General features: G+C 40.1%; 2 protein-coding genes across 2 annotated transcripts; both read right to left on the minus strand.

Annotated features, from left to right (window-relative positions):
- Positions 1 to 2,022: 2,022 nt before the first annotated feature.
- pi4k2b (phosphatidylinositol 4-kinase type 2 beta) lies at positions 2,023 to 9,879 on the minus strand. The gene is made up of 11 exons (XM_088303691.1): positions 9,279 to 9,879; positions 6,930 to 7,081; positions 6,532 to 6,612; positions 6,317 to 6,436; positions 6,081 to 6,212; positions 5,682 to 5,835; positions 4,996 to 5,057; positions 4,183 to 4,285; positions 3,907 to 4,040; positions 3,713 to 3,772; positions 2,023 to 3,287 (listed from the first exon to the last, which is right to left on the minus strand). Exons 1-11 carry the CDS (start codon positions 9,622 to 9,624, stop codon positions 3,114 to 3,116), a joined length of 1,518 nt encoding a protein of 505 aa, XP_088159817.1. The 5' UTR covers positions 9,625 to 9,879; the 3' UTR covers positions 2,023 to 3,113.
- A 354-nt stretch (positions 9,880 to 10,233) lies between these two features.
- LOC148332589 (cysteine-rich protein 1) lies at positions 10,234 to 12,278 on the minus strand. The gene is made up of 5 exons (XM_088303400.1): positions 12,236 to 12,278; positions 11,543 to 11,637; positions 11,400 to 11,454; positions 11,296 to 11,302; positions 10,234 to 10,246 (listed from the first exon to the last, which is right to left on the minus strand). The coding sequence occupies exons 1-5, from the start codon at positions 12,276 to 12,278 to the stop codon at positions 10,234 to 10,236; spliced, it is 213 nt and encodes a 70-aa protein (XP_088159526.1).
- Between the last annotated feature and the right edge of the window lie 2,527 nt (positions 12,279 to 14,805).

Here is a 14,805-nt window from a genome sequence, read left to right on the forward strand (position 1 = left end):
TGTTGAGCCTTGCATGTATAATTTGGCACTGAACACATCGATCATGCTTCCATAATTGCAGAGAAATTGTAGCGTTCTCAACATATGCGCTCACTTAGTATTTTCCAACGCTACGTAATTGAGCAGTCATCAAACCACATTTTAAAGAGATGGTACCTTTGTCTGCATATTACTGTGAGCTATAGGCAATAGTGTGTGTGTGCGTGTGGGGGTGTGTGTGGGTGTGTGTGGGGGGGGGGTGTGGGTGTGTGTGTGTGCGTGACTCACCCAATAGAGGCAGATGGAAGTAGTTAGGACCTACAGTATTGCTGCAGCTCTGCCTTAATTCTGTCATTCTGTCATGTCAGATGGCTAAGTCGGTTGACTCTTTCCCCAAGATGTTCCATCCCATAATTGTCTCACTCTAATATGTTTCCCTGCTTTAGGTTACTGCTGAGTGCCAAGTGCCTTCAAAAGGATCACAGAGGTGATATTTATTCACGAGCATTAATTAGGATACATGTCGACACTTTGCTGTTAATGGATGTTAGGTAGAGGCTTGGAGCACAAGCTCGGATGGTGGCAAGAGTTGGAACTTTCTAGTGAAGATGCAAACGTTAGGAAACAGATAAATACCAATACGCAACAGTTGATTACAATAAATGTCTGCCAGCGTTTACATTTTGAGATCACTTATATAATATTCCTAGAACTTCACCATGTCTCATCACTGGTGAGCTATTTTTGGAACAGGTGGGCAGACACCGCAGATGGCCTTAGAAGACCACATGAGTTGTTTGTTGACGAGCCCTGTACCATGATTTTTGGGACACACAAACCCTTATTACAATGTATTCTAATAGCATAACTCGCTACAGGGATTGGACATCTTTATACAGACACACTGCTTGTGAATGTAATACTTTCCTGGAAGCAGATTTATGGAACAAAAAAACCTACCAAAAAAAAAAAACCCGAACTGTATAATTTCACTTCTTGAGTCCACATCAGACAGCGATTTGCACAGCCAATATGCCATCTATCGACTACTTTGGGAATGATCAAATTCATGTGCAGTCAGCTTTGACGCCTTTGCAGTACTCATTTTGGTCTCTAGATGGCCGAGCATGCATGGATCAGAGCCGAGGGGGAAACATTCCCATTTAGTCAGGATACAGAATATTGATTTGACACTTTTTGGGTGGATTGAGGCGACATGGGTCTCTCACCCTCTCCAGGGGCGCACAACGTGCAGACAGTTACATAGGTCAAGGACGTGTCCGGCTGCACCCACAGGGCTTGGGCACGAGCTCGGGTCGCATCGGAAGAAGCAGCTGGCATGGTCCACGGCTCCGGTGGGGTCGAAAGTACAGAGAAAGGATGCTGTTAATAAAAGGTGCTGCATAATCATGCTTAAGATGCTGGAAGAAATTGGCATTCATATCAGTAAAATACTGCAAACTCACCATCACTTATGGAAGAATCATGAACCTGCAATCATGGGCATAGTTGACAAGAGTGCAACGGATGGGTGGTTGGGGTTGTTTCGTGCCAAGTCGAGTCGTTCAACCAAAATACTACGAGCCCCCCCATAATAAGTTCGGCACTTCCGTGTTTTCCCATTTGATATGTTTTCCCCAATATTTTTTATTTGCGAAATAACTTCCGATTTAAAAAAAAAAAGGTAAAGCTTTTTAGTCGGAAAAAAATTGACAAGGCATCTCATATTGATTTGAAATTAGGTATTAAGAGTCAATAATTTTATATTTACTTGAAAGTAAGAGCAAAACTCATAATGAGTAAATAACGCATTATACACTGAGCTGACGAAGACGCCTTTGGAGTGAAATGTTAAAAGTATATTTTGGTCATTACCCACATATGGCCACAAGATGGCGACTCCTGCTTACTGAGGTCACATAAAGACGACATATTTTCGACACTACTTCTAACAGGCGAGTCCCAAATTTTGCACAGGCTAAGCAGTAACTCCTGCGGAAAAAATGCACCATAATAAATATTTATAAATTAATGATTTAACTCTTGCTTTATGACCTTTAATATAATTTCCCTTGTGGCACAGTAAAGGAGTATTCACGGTTTTCTTCTTGACCGGGATGAGACAAAGATTTAAAAGAAAAAAAAAACCCTCACTAAACACAGATTAAATGCTCCCAAATCTTATTGTGTTAAATATACAACTCTGCTCATACAATCATCGTGTTGGAATAAAATTGTCAGGGTGCATACATAAGAAAAAAATCCATGGCATTGATTTCCCTCATTAAATAAGTTGCAAAGAGGGGTGACAGTGGTGCTGTTCTCCATGCTGTGAGGTAAATACATTTCAAACAACAAATACATTCAGAGTTGTGAGATTGGTTTTCACAGCATCCACGCCCTGTGAAATGTTTAAAAACAAGTATAAACAGTAAACATTACATTCAAGCAATATGGTTATTCCAAGTCCTCTTCCGACGAGGCTTAAATTCAAGTTCAAACAAGAATGTTTTTTTTTTTTTCTTGTGGCTTTTCAAGAGTCCTTCTCAAGGGTTTGGCAGTAGAACTGTAATGGTTGAAGACACTGGCTTTGTGTACAGTATGTTCAAACAATTTTGAAAAGGAATGCTGGTCTAATCAATTTTAGTGGAACTAATCATATAATTCTCACATTTCAGTAAGGGCCCAACAAGGCAAAGTGACTATTTTTGGGCGTTCTTCTAGAAATGCACTTTTTGGATCAATATTTTATTAGAATGTCAAACACCTTTGGACCACAAACGGTGTCGTCTTTGTTCTTTTAAGTCATTTGACCCACTGGTAAAAGACTAGTATATTAATTGTGATAGTCAGGAAAATATTCTCGCATGTCTTAACAATAAACAAAGCCCAGTCATGCTGATTTTCCAATCACGTAACCATGACAACCCCATATTGGCCCAATCTCTCTTGGGAACACTGGAATGTCATTCTCTCCAGCTGTCACATTCTGTTCGTACACTTCCATCACAACACTTCCATCAAAAAAGGCAAAAAAAACCAATTCTTCATCCTACTTATTCAAAATATTCCCTCCGTTTTTTCACGCTTCCTGCATTCAGAACCAAAACCAACCAACAGCGGACTTCCCCGTTCTACCAAGAGGAGAAAAAGGGTCGCTTGCAGTGGAAGGTCTGAGTGAAGGCGTTGCCCAGGGTGACCACGCGGCCCTGGCCACCAGATCGGCTCCGCTCCACCACCACACGGGGCATCTGCACCAGTTGTAGAGGGCTCTTGCCATCCTTAAGAGCCTGGGTGAGATTCAACACCTGGTACAAGAAGGATTCATATTGATTACATTCAGAAACAAAATTATGAATTATGTCAACACTTTGAAGTGACAGAATTGCAGTTATTGTCAAGGTGGCTGTGTTACATTTTTAAGAAAATAACCACACTATTTTTCTAATTAACAACACCATTGCTGAAACAACAGAACTAAATTTGACATCTAGCCGAAGACATGCCTAAGCTGTTGCTCATTAAAGTGCTGCAAAAGTTGTTTTTTAGCGCCCTTAATTTAGCGATTGAAATTCTCCCTAGATGTGATTGTGAGTGGTTATTTGTCTTTGTGTGCCCTGCGATTAGCCGGCAACCAGTTCAGAGTGTAACTGCCTAGCGGATAGACAGCAATAAAAAAGAGAGGGGAAAGAAAAAGAGGGACTAAATGCTAAACAGGTATTAAGAAACTCACCTGGCCCCTCATGACGGACATCTGTTTCTCAAACATGGTCTTGTCAAAGCCTTTGTCTCTCTGATGAAAAGATAGTGACTCATGTTAGCTTCTTCCTTCCCTATTGGTGTTAAGAGCAGCTTTCGGCTGGTCTATTACTGGTAAATGTGACAATAAAAAAAGGAAGTTGTGAGAGGTGTGCGACTGCTTTGTACCATAAACATCTCATAGAGATCCTCACTGAGGTCCTGCACAAAGTTCATGTCCGAGAGGCGGGATAGCACCAGCTCTCTGGTCTCCTGGGAGAACGCCACCTTGGCCTGAGGGAGCCACGCCCAGTGAAAGGGGTCTGAAAAGAGAAAAGCAGTCAGAAACTCGTTTCAACCCTTAATTAGCGTTAAACATTTTCGCTTTGCATAATCACATCATCTTGAAAGATCACTGACGCAAAACGTCATCGGGAACTGAGCCATTAAAAAGCTCCAACTTACAGGCTCTCCATTCGTCGGGGTGTTTGAAGGGAAAGGCCAGGCCATTGTCAATGGCTGCGATCTTGATGCAAGGCTCAGAACTGTTCCCTGGCCACTCTGCATCCTGCAGCAAGGAGGGAGACTCAATGATTAATGACCGACACCACCATCACTTATTGATCGCTGTCCAAAGGCCTGATTAACTGGCCAGACAGATGATAGTACTGTGCTTGTTAATCGATATGTGGATAATAATGACTGATGGCAAGTAGGCAGATGGCATTGGCATTCACAGAAATCTGGTGCAGTGCAGTTCATGTTTACATATCATTGTTAATCTGTCTGTCATATTAATTTATGGTTTGTTTGCCCTTATTTTACCGTCAATCTAGCCATTAAAACAAAATAATAAATCTAATCGTGCTTGTTGTAATACAGATTAATTTATTCCTTGTGTTTGTTATAAATATAAGGGAAGAGGACCTTGAAAAAAATAATTGCATCTTAAATTGCAACGGCAACATTGAGAAAAAGAAAGAAAAATCTCACTTGCATTATTTTTCAAAACCTTTCAGACCTATCAATGAGTTTTTTTTTTGTTTTTTTGTTGTTGTTGTAGGCAGCAAATTGATCAATTAAATACTGTGAGTAACCAGCAGAGAGAGCAAATACATCAGACCAGTTTTCTGCCCATGGAACAAATTAAACAAAAACAAAAAAATCCAAGAACAAATGGCCATTCTATAGAGGGTTCCAGAGACATTTAAATCGAATGCCATTAAATTGCTAGCATGCACAAGATCAAAGTGCTATCAACTCAGTGATTAGACTCACCTTTGGTGCCTCGCAATCTCCTGGTTTCTCATACTTGATCAACCAGTTGTCATTTCCTCGATCTGACAAGAAATATATTTCAGTGTGTTTATGTGAAGAGAAAACGGGAAGGGAAAAAATTGTAAACATTTGTTAACTAATATTTTACATTGTACAGACTAGGGATGTAACAATATCCAAACGTCACAATACTATGTTATTACAATATGAACCCCACGATAACATAATTATCGCAATATTAAGGGCAGGATGTCAATATCAAAAAGGTCATAATACTGTCTAAAAACTCAAGATATTGTTTAAAAAATGTCATGATATTAAAGAGAAAAAAAACACAATATTGTGTTTTTGTACATAACAGCAGTGACAATAAAAAAAAGCAATGTTTTCTGTCGGAGGTGTGCTGCTTGTAATATTGTAACATAAGGGTATCATCATGCCAATTTTAATATTGCTGTTACCATTATATCCCTAGTACAGACGTATATAAATTTCCCACACTGCCTAAATTATGTAAGCGAGAGAGACAGCGAGAGGGTGAGAGAGAGAGAGAGAGAGAGAAAGAGACAGAGTGCGAGTGCAAGAGAGAGCGAGTGCACAAACAGAAAATAATTTCGCAATGAACTACTGCACTGTATTGTTGCACTATAGTTGAGTGCAGCCAACACACGTGCAGGGACAAACACCTGTGTTTCGGATGACATAATCCAGCACCACCAGCCGCTCAAACTGTGACTGTAGTTGTTTCCTGATGTTCTCTGGCAAGGGTTCTGCCTCAAAGTGCCTCAGCCAATGGTCGGCCTCACGATAACCCTCCACGAACAGTTGAAATGAGCCCACCTAAACAAAGATATAAATACACTGGCAATGTCACACTGCATTTGCATTTTAACAGTGTGCAATTATGACATCAAATGGAAAATACGTCAGCCAACTTCCTCATATTTGCTGACTGCATAGACAGCGCCAGATCATCCGCAAAAAATAAATAAATACAAATTTTTAAAAAATATTTCTTTTTAAAAAAGATTTGTTCCAAAAAAAGGAGTTTGGGAACCACTACAAGAAGGAGAAGATCGTATTACCTTTGGTGGCAGGCCCACTCTATGGAAGCGTCGTCCCACTTTGGGCACCTTCTCTAAGGCGTACTTCTTCCCTCTGGATTTGGCTCTGTCTATGGCACTGTAATGAAAGGTCTCACTGGCCAAATACACCACCTGACAGAAGTAAACAAGCACTCGGCTCACTTGCTGAAACTACAGCTGGTAAAAAATAAAAAAGCACTATTTACTGCATGCAGATACACATGAGAGAGACTAACCTTAGTCTTTGGCACAACACCCAGGCCTAATTTACTATCAACTAGCGAAGCAGCAGCTTCCGAGAGGTAACCCTGGTTTGGCAACAAGCAGCCACGCCCAAAACAACATGGACAGCAGAGCTAAAGAAAGAAAGACACACAATGGTGATCCACTCGAATTGCTGACATATGACTGCAGAGATTATAAGGGAAGACGAAACATGGAACATGAATACCTTGTGAAAATATTTGGTCCATTTAGGATTCAGGTGACCATAGGGTTCCTCTGACTTTGGTTTGAAAACACCGATGACTTTCTGTTGAAGATGACATGACTGAAGTTGACTTCCATATGGCAAATTACCATAAAAAATAATAATAATGACGAATACCACAGGTAGATAAATCTCAGTGCACCATTTAAATAGTTGAGAAAAGACCAAAAGGCCCAAGAGAAGTTACGCCAGCGACTATTGAGCGAACATTAACATCATAAAAAATTAATTAGCCCAAAAATATTTCACACCTTCTCATTTTGTGGCAAGTGATATGTTCTTCATTTAAAAAAAAAACACTTAAAAAAATATCAATACTGTTTTGTTGTCCGAATGTTACAAATTAATACCTTCCTTACCTCTTTTGGGTCTTTGACAAAGTAACTCCCACTGGAGCCTTGTGAAATCCTCTCTGGAAAGACACCACCCTCAATGGCTTGTTCAGCTCTTTGGATAATATCCGCAAACTCAGGATCTTCTGGGAAATGGTTGAAATCCCCACTGTTGTTTCCTAAAAGGAACAATGGAGACTTTTATTTCAGAATCTTGTGGGATTTTCTAAGTGGCTTAGATAATGGATGCTAGCATGATGACGCAACAACCTTCCACCACGGAACAAATATATGGCAATAAATGTATATAAACATAACAATGTTTTTATTACACTTTAAATCTCTTAGCCAACCTGAGTCTTATATGTGAGCAGATCCGTTCAAAAATACAAGAGGATGTTCACGCCTACTGGGTAAGCAGGTTTGCCCGAGGCCTAAAAGACTGTACTTGAAGCACAACTCAGCACACACACGGAGAACAATAAAAGAGGAAATAGATAGTTATATACGGCATGAAGAATGAAGTGGCATCACTAGGAGTGGTGTTACACTAAAAATCTGAAAGGGAATCAATACAGACTAAAAATACTTGAGAACTTATTTTGAACTATCCCAAGCTGAAGGGACTTCAAGTATTCAAGCAGGGAGCTAAAAGTTGAATCTTATATCATCAGTGGATGATAACATGACCATTGCATCAGAGCGTGTGAGTGGCCACGGCTGAGTACACGTAATTCACGCTGACACGTCAGCAGTGTGCGTTGTTATTCTAAAAGTTGGCAAGTTTTAAAAGTTGATGTCAAGCTTATAAGTGGTAGGTGGATGGTAACCCAGTTTCAGAGTCAATATTTATTTTTTTTGCCTCTAATGTTATTGTAATATTTGTGCTGTTTCTTATGTGCGGATGTATTCTGAGCAGAGAATAATAGCGGCCATGACTACTTTGGGCTCATGACACGTAGACACACACATGTAAACAAGAGCTCAAAGTACCCTTAAAATGCATCAGGATCAAAAACAGTTGTTACAAATGAACTGGCAGTATGAAATTCCAACACAACACTTTTAATCAAGTTCCACGCTGTCCGTGTGCTAATAAGTCGGCAGAAAGAAATTTTGTTACGGTCTTTTGATTTTATGTTCGTGAAGTACATTAAATGATAAATAAGTTGAACAGCTTAATATTATCCACTGCAATTATTTTCAAAACTAAAATTAGAAGTTAAATTGTTTCACTTGAAAATATAATGTTAACATAACACCAGTACAAAAAAGAAAAGAAAAAATAAACACATAGAAAAGCATGACAACTGACACCGACTAACGGAAAAAAATAGAGATCATAGAAGCTTTGACTTAAAATTAGTGCTGACAGATTTGTCGCATTTTCAACCAATTTTTTCAGACTTACTTTAAAAGTGCTTAAAGCTGTGCAGTCTCATATTTGAGTTGGAATCTCATTCCAGACCACAGTACCTTTGACTGATAAAACCTGATTACTGAAAGTGGTTTGCCTGTGAGGCACTGCACAGTCAGCTGCAAACCACTGACCACATTTGGCACACCTGTTCAATTGCCAGTTTAGACAAATACGGAATCAGCCAATCAGATTTTTCATTTTAACGTATTGCATTAATTATAATCACTTCAGAGGAAAACCACTTTACACTCAGCTGTGTATACTTTTTTTGTGGCACGCCACACATATAATCCCACTGAGTCTAACCAAATCAAATCGTTCCACTTTCAAATTGAACCGTTCTTGAATCGTTTTGCATCCCTCGCATCGCAAACCGTATCCAATTGTCTTTTGTGGAAAGATACACGCCACTACTTATTGGATCCGACACAAAAAAAAAATCATCAGGCCCTAGTTAGCAGTAGTACTAGTGGCACGCAGATGTCAACTAGTGCACACTTCTGCCTCACCAGCAAAGTGTAGTTGTTGCACTACTGCGACCTATAGTCGTTCTTGTAGTGGGCAGAAATGTAATAATAAGGAAATTGTGGAAACAACATCATGAGTAGATGGGACATGGTCCTTTTACTAGTGATCTGAATCGTCTTACTTGTAATTAAGGACAAACAGCCTACTAGCTAGTACTTGGACCTGACGATAGATATTGATGACGTCAAATAAACGTTCAAACGGAATGCCACTGAGAAACAAGTGATTATGTCTTACAGGATAATGTTCCATGTCACAACTTGGATAATTCATGTGAGATCCGGGTTGCAATTAAGTGACTATTAAGTAGCTGGCAAATTACAGGGGACGCCAGGACCTCCGAAGTTCTTCTCTGAGTTGGCTATAAATACACAAACCTGACCTATTTACGTAAATATCCAACAGCACTTGTTCTGGTCAGTGGTTACCTGGCGAGGCTAAAGTGTCTCTATCCGACGACGAGCTGTGTCTGTTCCGCCTGTTCTTGTCTCGGGCACTTCTCGGCGGGGATGAGCTTCCAGCAAAGCACGGCAACAGCAACGCGTCTTCACTGGAGCCTTCCGCCTCCAGCTCCGTCAAGACGCTTTCGCATGAGTCCGAAATTCGAACGGCAACGCCGGGGTTAGCCTGGAGCCCCAGGGACGCCGTGTTCTTGTCAAACAACACTCTTGGACGATGTACGGGCTGGAAATTGGACTCCAGTGGGGAAACCGCGGTTGACTCGTTGTCCAAAGCAGGTTCGCAGCTCTCTGTCGGGTCGCATTCTGACATCATTGTCGTGCACAAAGTTCTTACGCCTTAAATTTACACTAATAGAATATCACACTCTGTTGGAGTTGTCAAGAATCCATTCTGAATTGAAAATTGTCTTGTTAAGCGTAAATAGACGCTAAACGCCTTATTCCATGACAGCAGTTTTCGCTCACACTATAGAGTACATGATTGCATACGCCGACTGCTTAACTTGACTTCCTGGTTTACTCAGGACGCATGCGCACTCGAGGTTTGCCACAGTTGCCTTCGTGTGCTGTTGGTAAATCGAGAAGGTTTCCGAACAGTTACCTTTCATCACTGCTGTCAGGTTTTTTTTTTCGTGGTGACAATTTTGACATCCCCGTCTGCCAAACGTAAACATGCCTAAACAACACTTCAGAAGTGAACTATGATATATAAACTGGCACATATAGTTCAGAATTAACACCAAGGAGCCAAATAACTTGGATTATTTTTAGTCAGTCGTCGTCTGAGATCACAAAATAACAAAATGGATGCATGGTTGGCCGGAAAACATTTCGATATATAATTTAGAAAAGGCCGACGCCTATATACCGCAGCAGTGAGCAATGCATTCGTCGAATATTTTTTTGTAACTCTAAATTACCACTAGATGTCGATACTGATGCACACATAAAGACAAGACTAAGTTGCTGAGTCTTGGCAAAACCAGAAACGTTTTCAAATAATTTTGTTTCCACACGCTTCACCTTGTCCTTGGTTATAAAATCCTACATATGGTTGGCATTCAAATACCTCTTTCACAATTCAACCATATTTTCCATTACGGTATTTTACCTTCTCCTTTCTCCTGTTGATCTACTTAACATTCACAGGTTCTCTTCCTGTCTTTGAAATCACCTGTGCAGAGGCTTCAATCATAATCCTACACTCACCACAGCTCCTTGCCAACCCCTGACTCCTCTCCACATATAACCCTCTGCCCCTTCATCACCAGCCCTCTCTCTCGTATGGCAGTGTATTTGAAACATGCAAATGAGCAGTCAACCAGCTGGTTTCACAGCACTCATGTGATTTATCAAGGTAGGAGGTTAGAGGGTGAAGGAGACACAGGGAGAGGAGAGAGTTGAGCAGGGAAGGCGTGTTTGGGATTGAGCAAAAGGCAGGATGAGTGAGGAATCTTGGTGGATGAGAGGGCGATCGTCACATTGAAAGACATAGCAGACACAAACGCATAATTCGATCAACTCCACTCTTGCTTTGTCCAATAGGAATTTCTCCTTACTCGCTTATGTTGTTTCGTATTTGTTCATTACAGCAATCCAGGTAAGTATTTATTGTGTAACACATCACACTGCAGTATGTGTATGTGTTGACTATACAAATCAGGTAATACACCCCACGTCTTTCCTCCCTTTTCCATACTGTAGTCGCCCGATGAAGGGGGTACGCCATCAAGCCACAATTCAACTCGTATCCAATAGTTGTGTTTAAATACACCTTAAACCCAGTTTTGGGATTAGGAAATTTAAAAATGCATTTATTATTAGTGTTTGATTGAACAAGTCACACACATTTTTCCATCTTTGAAATCCAATACAGGTACATTGATCCTTTTTAGTCCATCATTCTTGTTTTCTCTCCTCTCCTTGTCAGTCAGTGATGGTAGATGAGTTGAATCAGTCCAATGGATTTCAGACTGATCCTCACCTGTTACCTGTTGAGAGAAAGCCATGGGGGTGTGAGGAAATTCAGTACAGCAATTGGATGCGGAATTCTGCGTTTTGCTTTGAATGTGAGTTAGTAGAGGCTACCTCTTGGACCAAACATCTTCATGTAGCAGTAGGAGCAATATGGCTTCTCATCATACTGAAAGACAGTCATCAAGAGTTTCTCTTTCCTTCATCGTCGATCGTTTTCCTTTTTCTTTTTTGTCACAAATTTCCAATTTAGGTACCCCAGCATGTTGTCCAGCTGTGAGCTGTCTTTTACACTTTTGACATTTCAGACACAGTGGATGGTAATCTCTTCCTATAGACCTCTTCTTCTCACCTGAAGCAACAATGAGTGATGGTAATGCTGAGAAAGAGAAGGATTTGCTGTCCACAGTAATGAATGGGAAATCAAAACAACACTGTACTTCATACAATCAGGATGCAGGGGTTCTTTTAAACTGTTTCTTATATTAGTATTTAGTTTTTTGCAATAAATGTGATTCGACTTCAGTTGTTAAAGATAGTGGGGTCATTTTTAGCTTAAGTGCTCCATGCTTAATAGACAAAAATACCAGTATATATCCTGACTAGTTTTAAGTAGATAATTTACTATTGAGAAGTCGGGGGAATAAAAAACAGAAAATAAAGAGAAAACAGTGCAAGCTTGTTTGTCTACAACTGCACCCTGTTATCCTTGTGAAAATTAGAGAATGCCTGCTTATAAGAGATGAATTTGACATCTTTTTTTCTGTCTAAAGATGCTGAGGATCAAGGAATTATACTTTTATACTTGTATGATTTGTTAAAATATTCAATATCAAAAATATACAATAGTTGTACAACTCCTTCAAAATGCTTTGATTCTGTTGAACCACAATTTGAAAAGAGCTGTCGAGAGAGGAAAATGGCAGAAAGGTAAAAGGTCATATACTCACCAAAATAGACAGGCTTCCCACAGATTGGACAGTAACTTACCATGACTGTAATGATTGATTGTCTACCGTATGAGACGGGTGTAATGAGAATAAAAGAATCTGCTGCTAAAGGGTGATGCGTGTTCACTTGAGAACAAAACAGTTGCCAGTATACGGTTTGAAGCCACAGCCAGGATGTGGTAAGTAAATGTAACCGGAAAAGAGAACTGAGAAATTTCGCTTTTTCTTATTTAGGTCAGTTTTTTTTTTTTTAATGAACAAGGCGGAACAGCTCTAATGATTTTTTTTTTTTTGTCACATTCGTTTGCTGCTTGCTTGTGCATATTCCTGCCTTTAGTCTTGATATTGTGAAAATCTAATTTATAATGGCCTGTAATTGTAATTAATTACCACACGCCCTAAATCAGCTGGTAAAGGCTCTAGCTCATCACGGGATAAGTATTAGAAAATGAATGGATGGAATTCTAAGTCAATAGTCCATATTTTTGGGGCCCTAAAAATGAAGTTGCCTCAGGCAGAAATTCCTGAATGGTATAGATTATACTATATGCCATATTTTCATAAAAACCTCTTAAATTAAATCAGAAAGTCTGCAGTTGAATCACATCTTTATTATTCCAAGACAGCGTTGTGATATGTTAAGGCAAAAACACAACATATAACTGTCTAGAAATACTCGACCTTTTGAAATTATTTGTGGATAAAAGCCAAATGTAAATAATGAAATTTGGGATGATAAAAAGACTCTATGCAACTCAAACACAGAAGTCTTCTCTTTTCCCCAGCTCACATTTTCTTCAAAATAAAGAGGGAGGCAAGCCACTGAATTGAGAAAGGAAATCAGACACTTGTGCCTTTCTTTCCCACTGTCTCTCTTGTTCTCACTCACTCGACACTCACTCAATACTCGCTCACAACCACGGTCGGTCACATCGCATTTTTGGTGACATCACAAGAGGTCGCAGCCAAAAAGGAGGAGGAGAGGCAGCGTGAGACCAAGTCGGGAGAGAGAAAAAAGAGTCACACAGGGAACACCAGACTGTTGAGTCAGTGTGGAGGCGGTTATTCCCTCAAGATAGTTGTTGGAAGTGGACCTTGGGAGGGACATTTGTGAGAGTGAAAAGGATGGACTCTGATTAACTTTACCAAGGCAAAATATGCCTGATTGTGGAAAAACTACTTTGTACGGGACCGTGCAGTTCTTGCTTAGGGTCGACAAATGCATCTATTGAATCACATGGACAACAATGCATGATATGTGCATTTAAAATATGTTGTCCTTCGTCTGCCACATCACAATCTGTTCAGCATTTCAGTCACTGATGAATTTCAGAAGGTCAATGAAATATGAGGTATGTCATCATTTGCATATTTTCGCAGAGCCATCTCCCATGTGGGCCATGTGTCATGATGTGGAGATGTTGGAATACCAAGTAGGCTCTGGATCTCATCTGACCCCACAGGATACCTACTATCTATGATCATTATTAGCATTCATGTGTGTGGCAGTATTAGATAGTCCGTGTCTTTTTGATATCAATGAAATGATCATGATTTTAATTCAGCGGCATAGAGAGAATAAGCAATAAAAACAAATTAGGGAACTGGTGTTATATGTGACCAGAAGGCATGAATCAGAGAAGATTCCTGCTGGCTCAAATTGGAAAAAAATAAATCAGGTAAAGAGTGAGAAATTACAATGAGAGACAGAGAGAGAGAGAGAGAGAGAGAGGCACAGAGAAATGGAAGCAATGTAATTGGGAAAGGAGCAAATGAAAGGAAACAAGAGGAGGTATGAGAGGGGGCGTTAAAACCACATTTCCCAGTGGATATTTTGGTAGGGCGGCCTTGAAAAAAAAAAAATGCCAAAACTCTGACAAACACATTCCTGCTCTGGCACACTCAAACGTGAGGTTCACCTCTGCCAAGTCATATGAGCCACACCAACACATTGGATGGAGGGATGTGGGAATATCTGTGTGTGAGCAGGATTTGTCGTAACATTGAATGAATGCTGTTAACCACCAAGACAGGCCTTGCAGAGAAAGGGAGGAACTGGCGCGTCTCTTCATCGCCTCTGGCGACTTGAAACTTGCCAAGGCCGAACCCTCTAGTGCTGGCTTTGAGAATGGGGGGGTGGGCAGTTCCTTCTGCCCACACATAAATGCACTTTTAATGCGCATACAACATCGAGATACATTCACACATACTAAAGCCTTGGAAAGACTCCTGTTTCGGTATCCATCCGCTCACACCCACTCATCAGTAGGTTTTAGGTCTTGGATCCCAAGCTCGATCAACCACTCTTGCATGTGTATTAAAACTCATGGGAAACAAGTTAAAAATGTGTTTAAATAAATCAACTAATCCAAAAATTTGAAAATTAAAAATGACTCATGAGATGAAATAATGGAGGTACACAAAGTGTTTAGATGATTTTACAATAGGAACGAAAATCTTAATGAAAAGAAAACAAAATCAATTGGAGAGGCTCTATCATGGGTGGGTAAACGGTATTATTTTTTGCCATCATACTGTTTGGGTGGGAAAAGGAAAAATCAGTAAATCAA

The sequence above is a fragment of the Idiotropiscis lumnitzeri genome, chromosome 8 (assembly GCF_059441095.1).
Source record: "Idiotropiscis lumnitzeri isolate Australia: NSW breed Sydney's pygmy pipehorse chromosome 8, RoL_Ilum_1.0, whole genome shotgun sequence".
NCBI lineage: Eukaryota > Metazoa > Chordata > Actinopteri > Syngnathiformes > Syngnathidae > Idiotropiscis > Idiotropiscis lumnitzeri.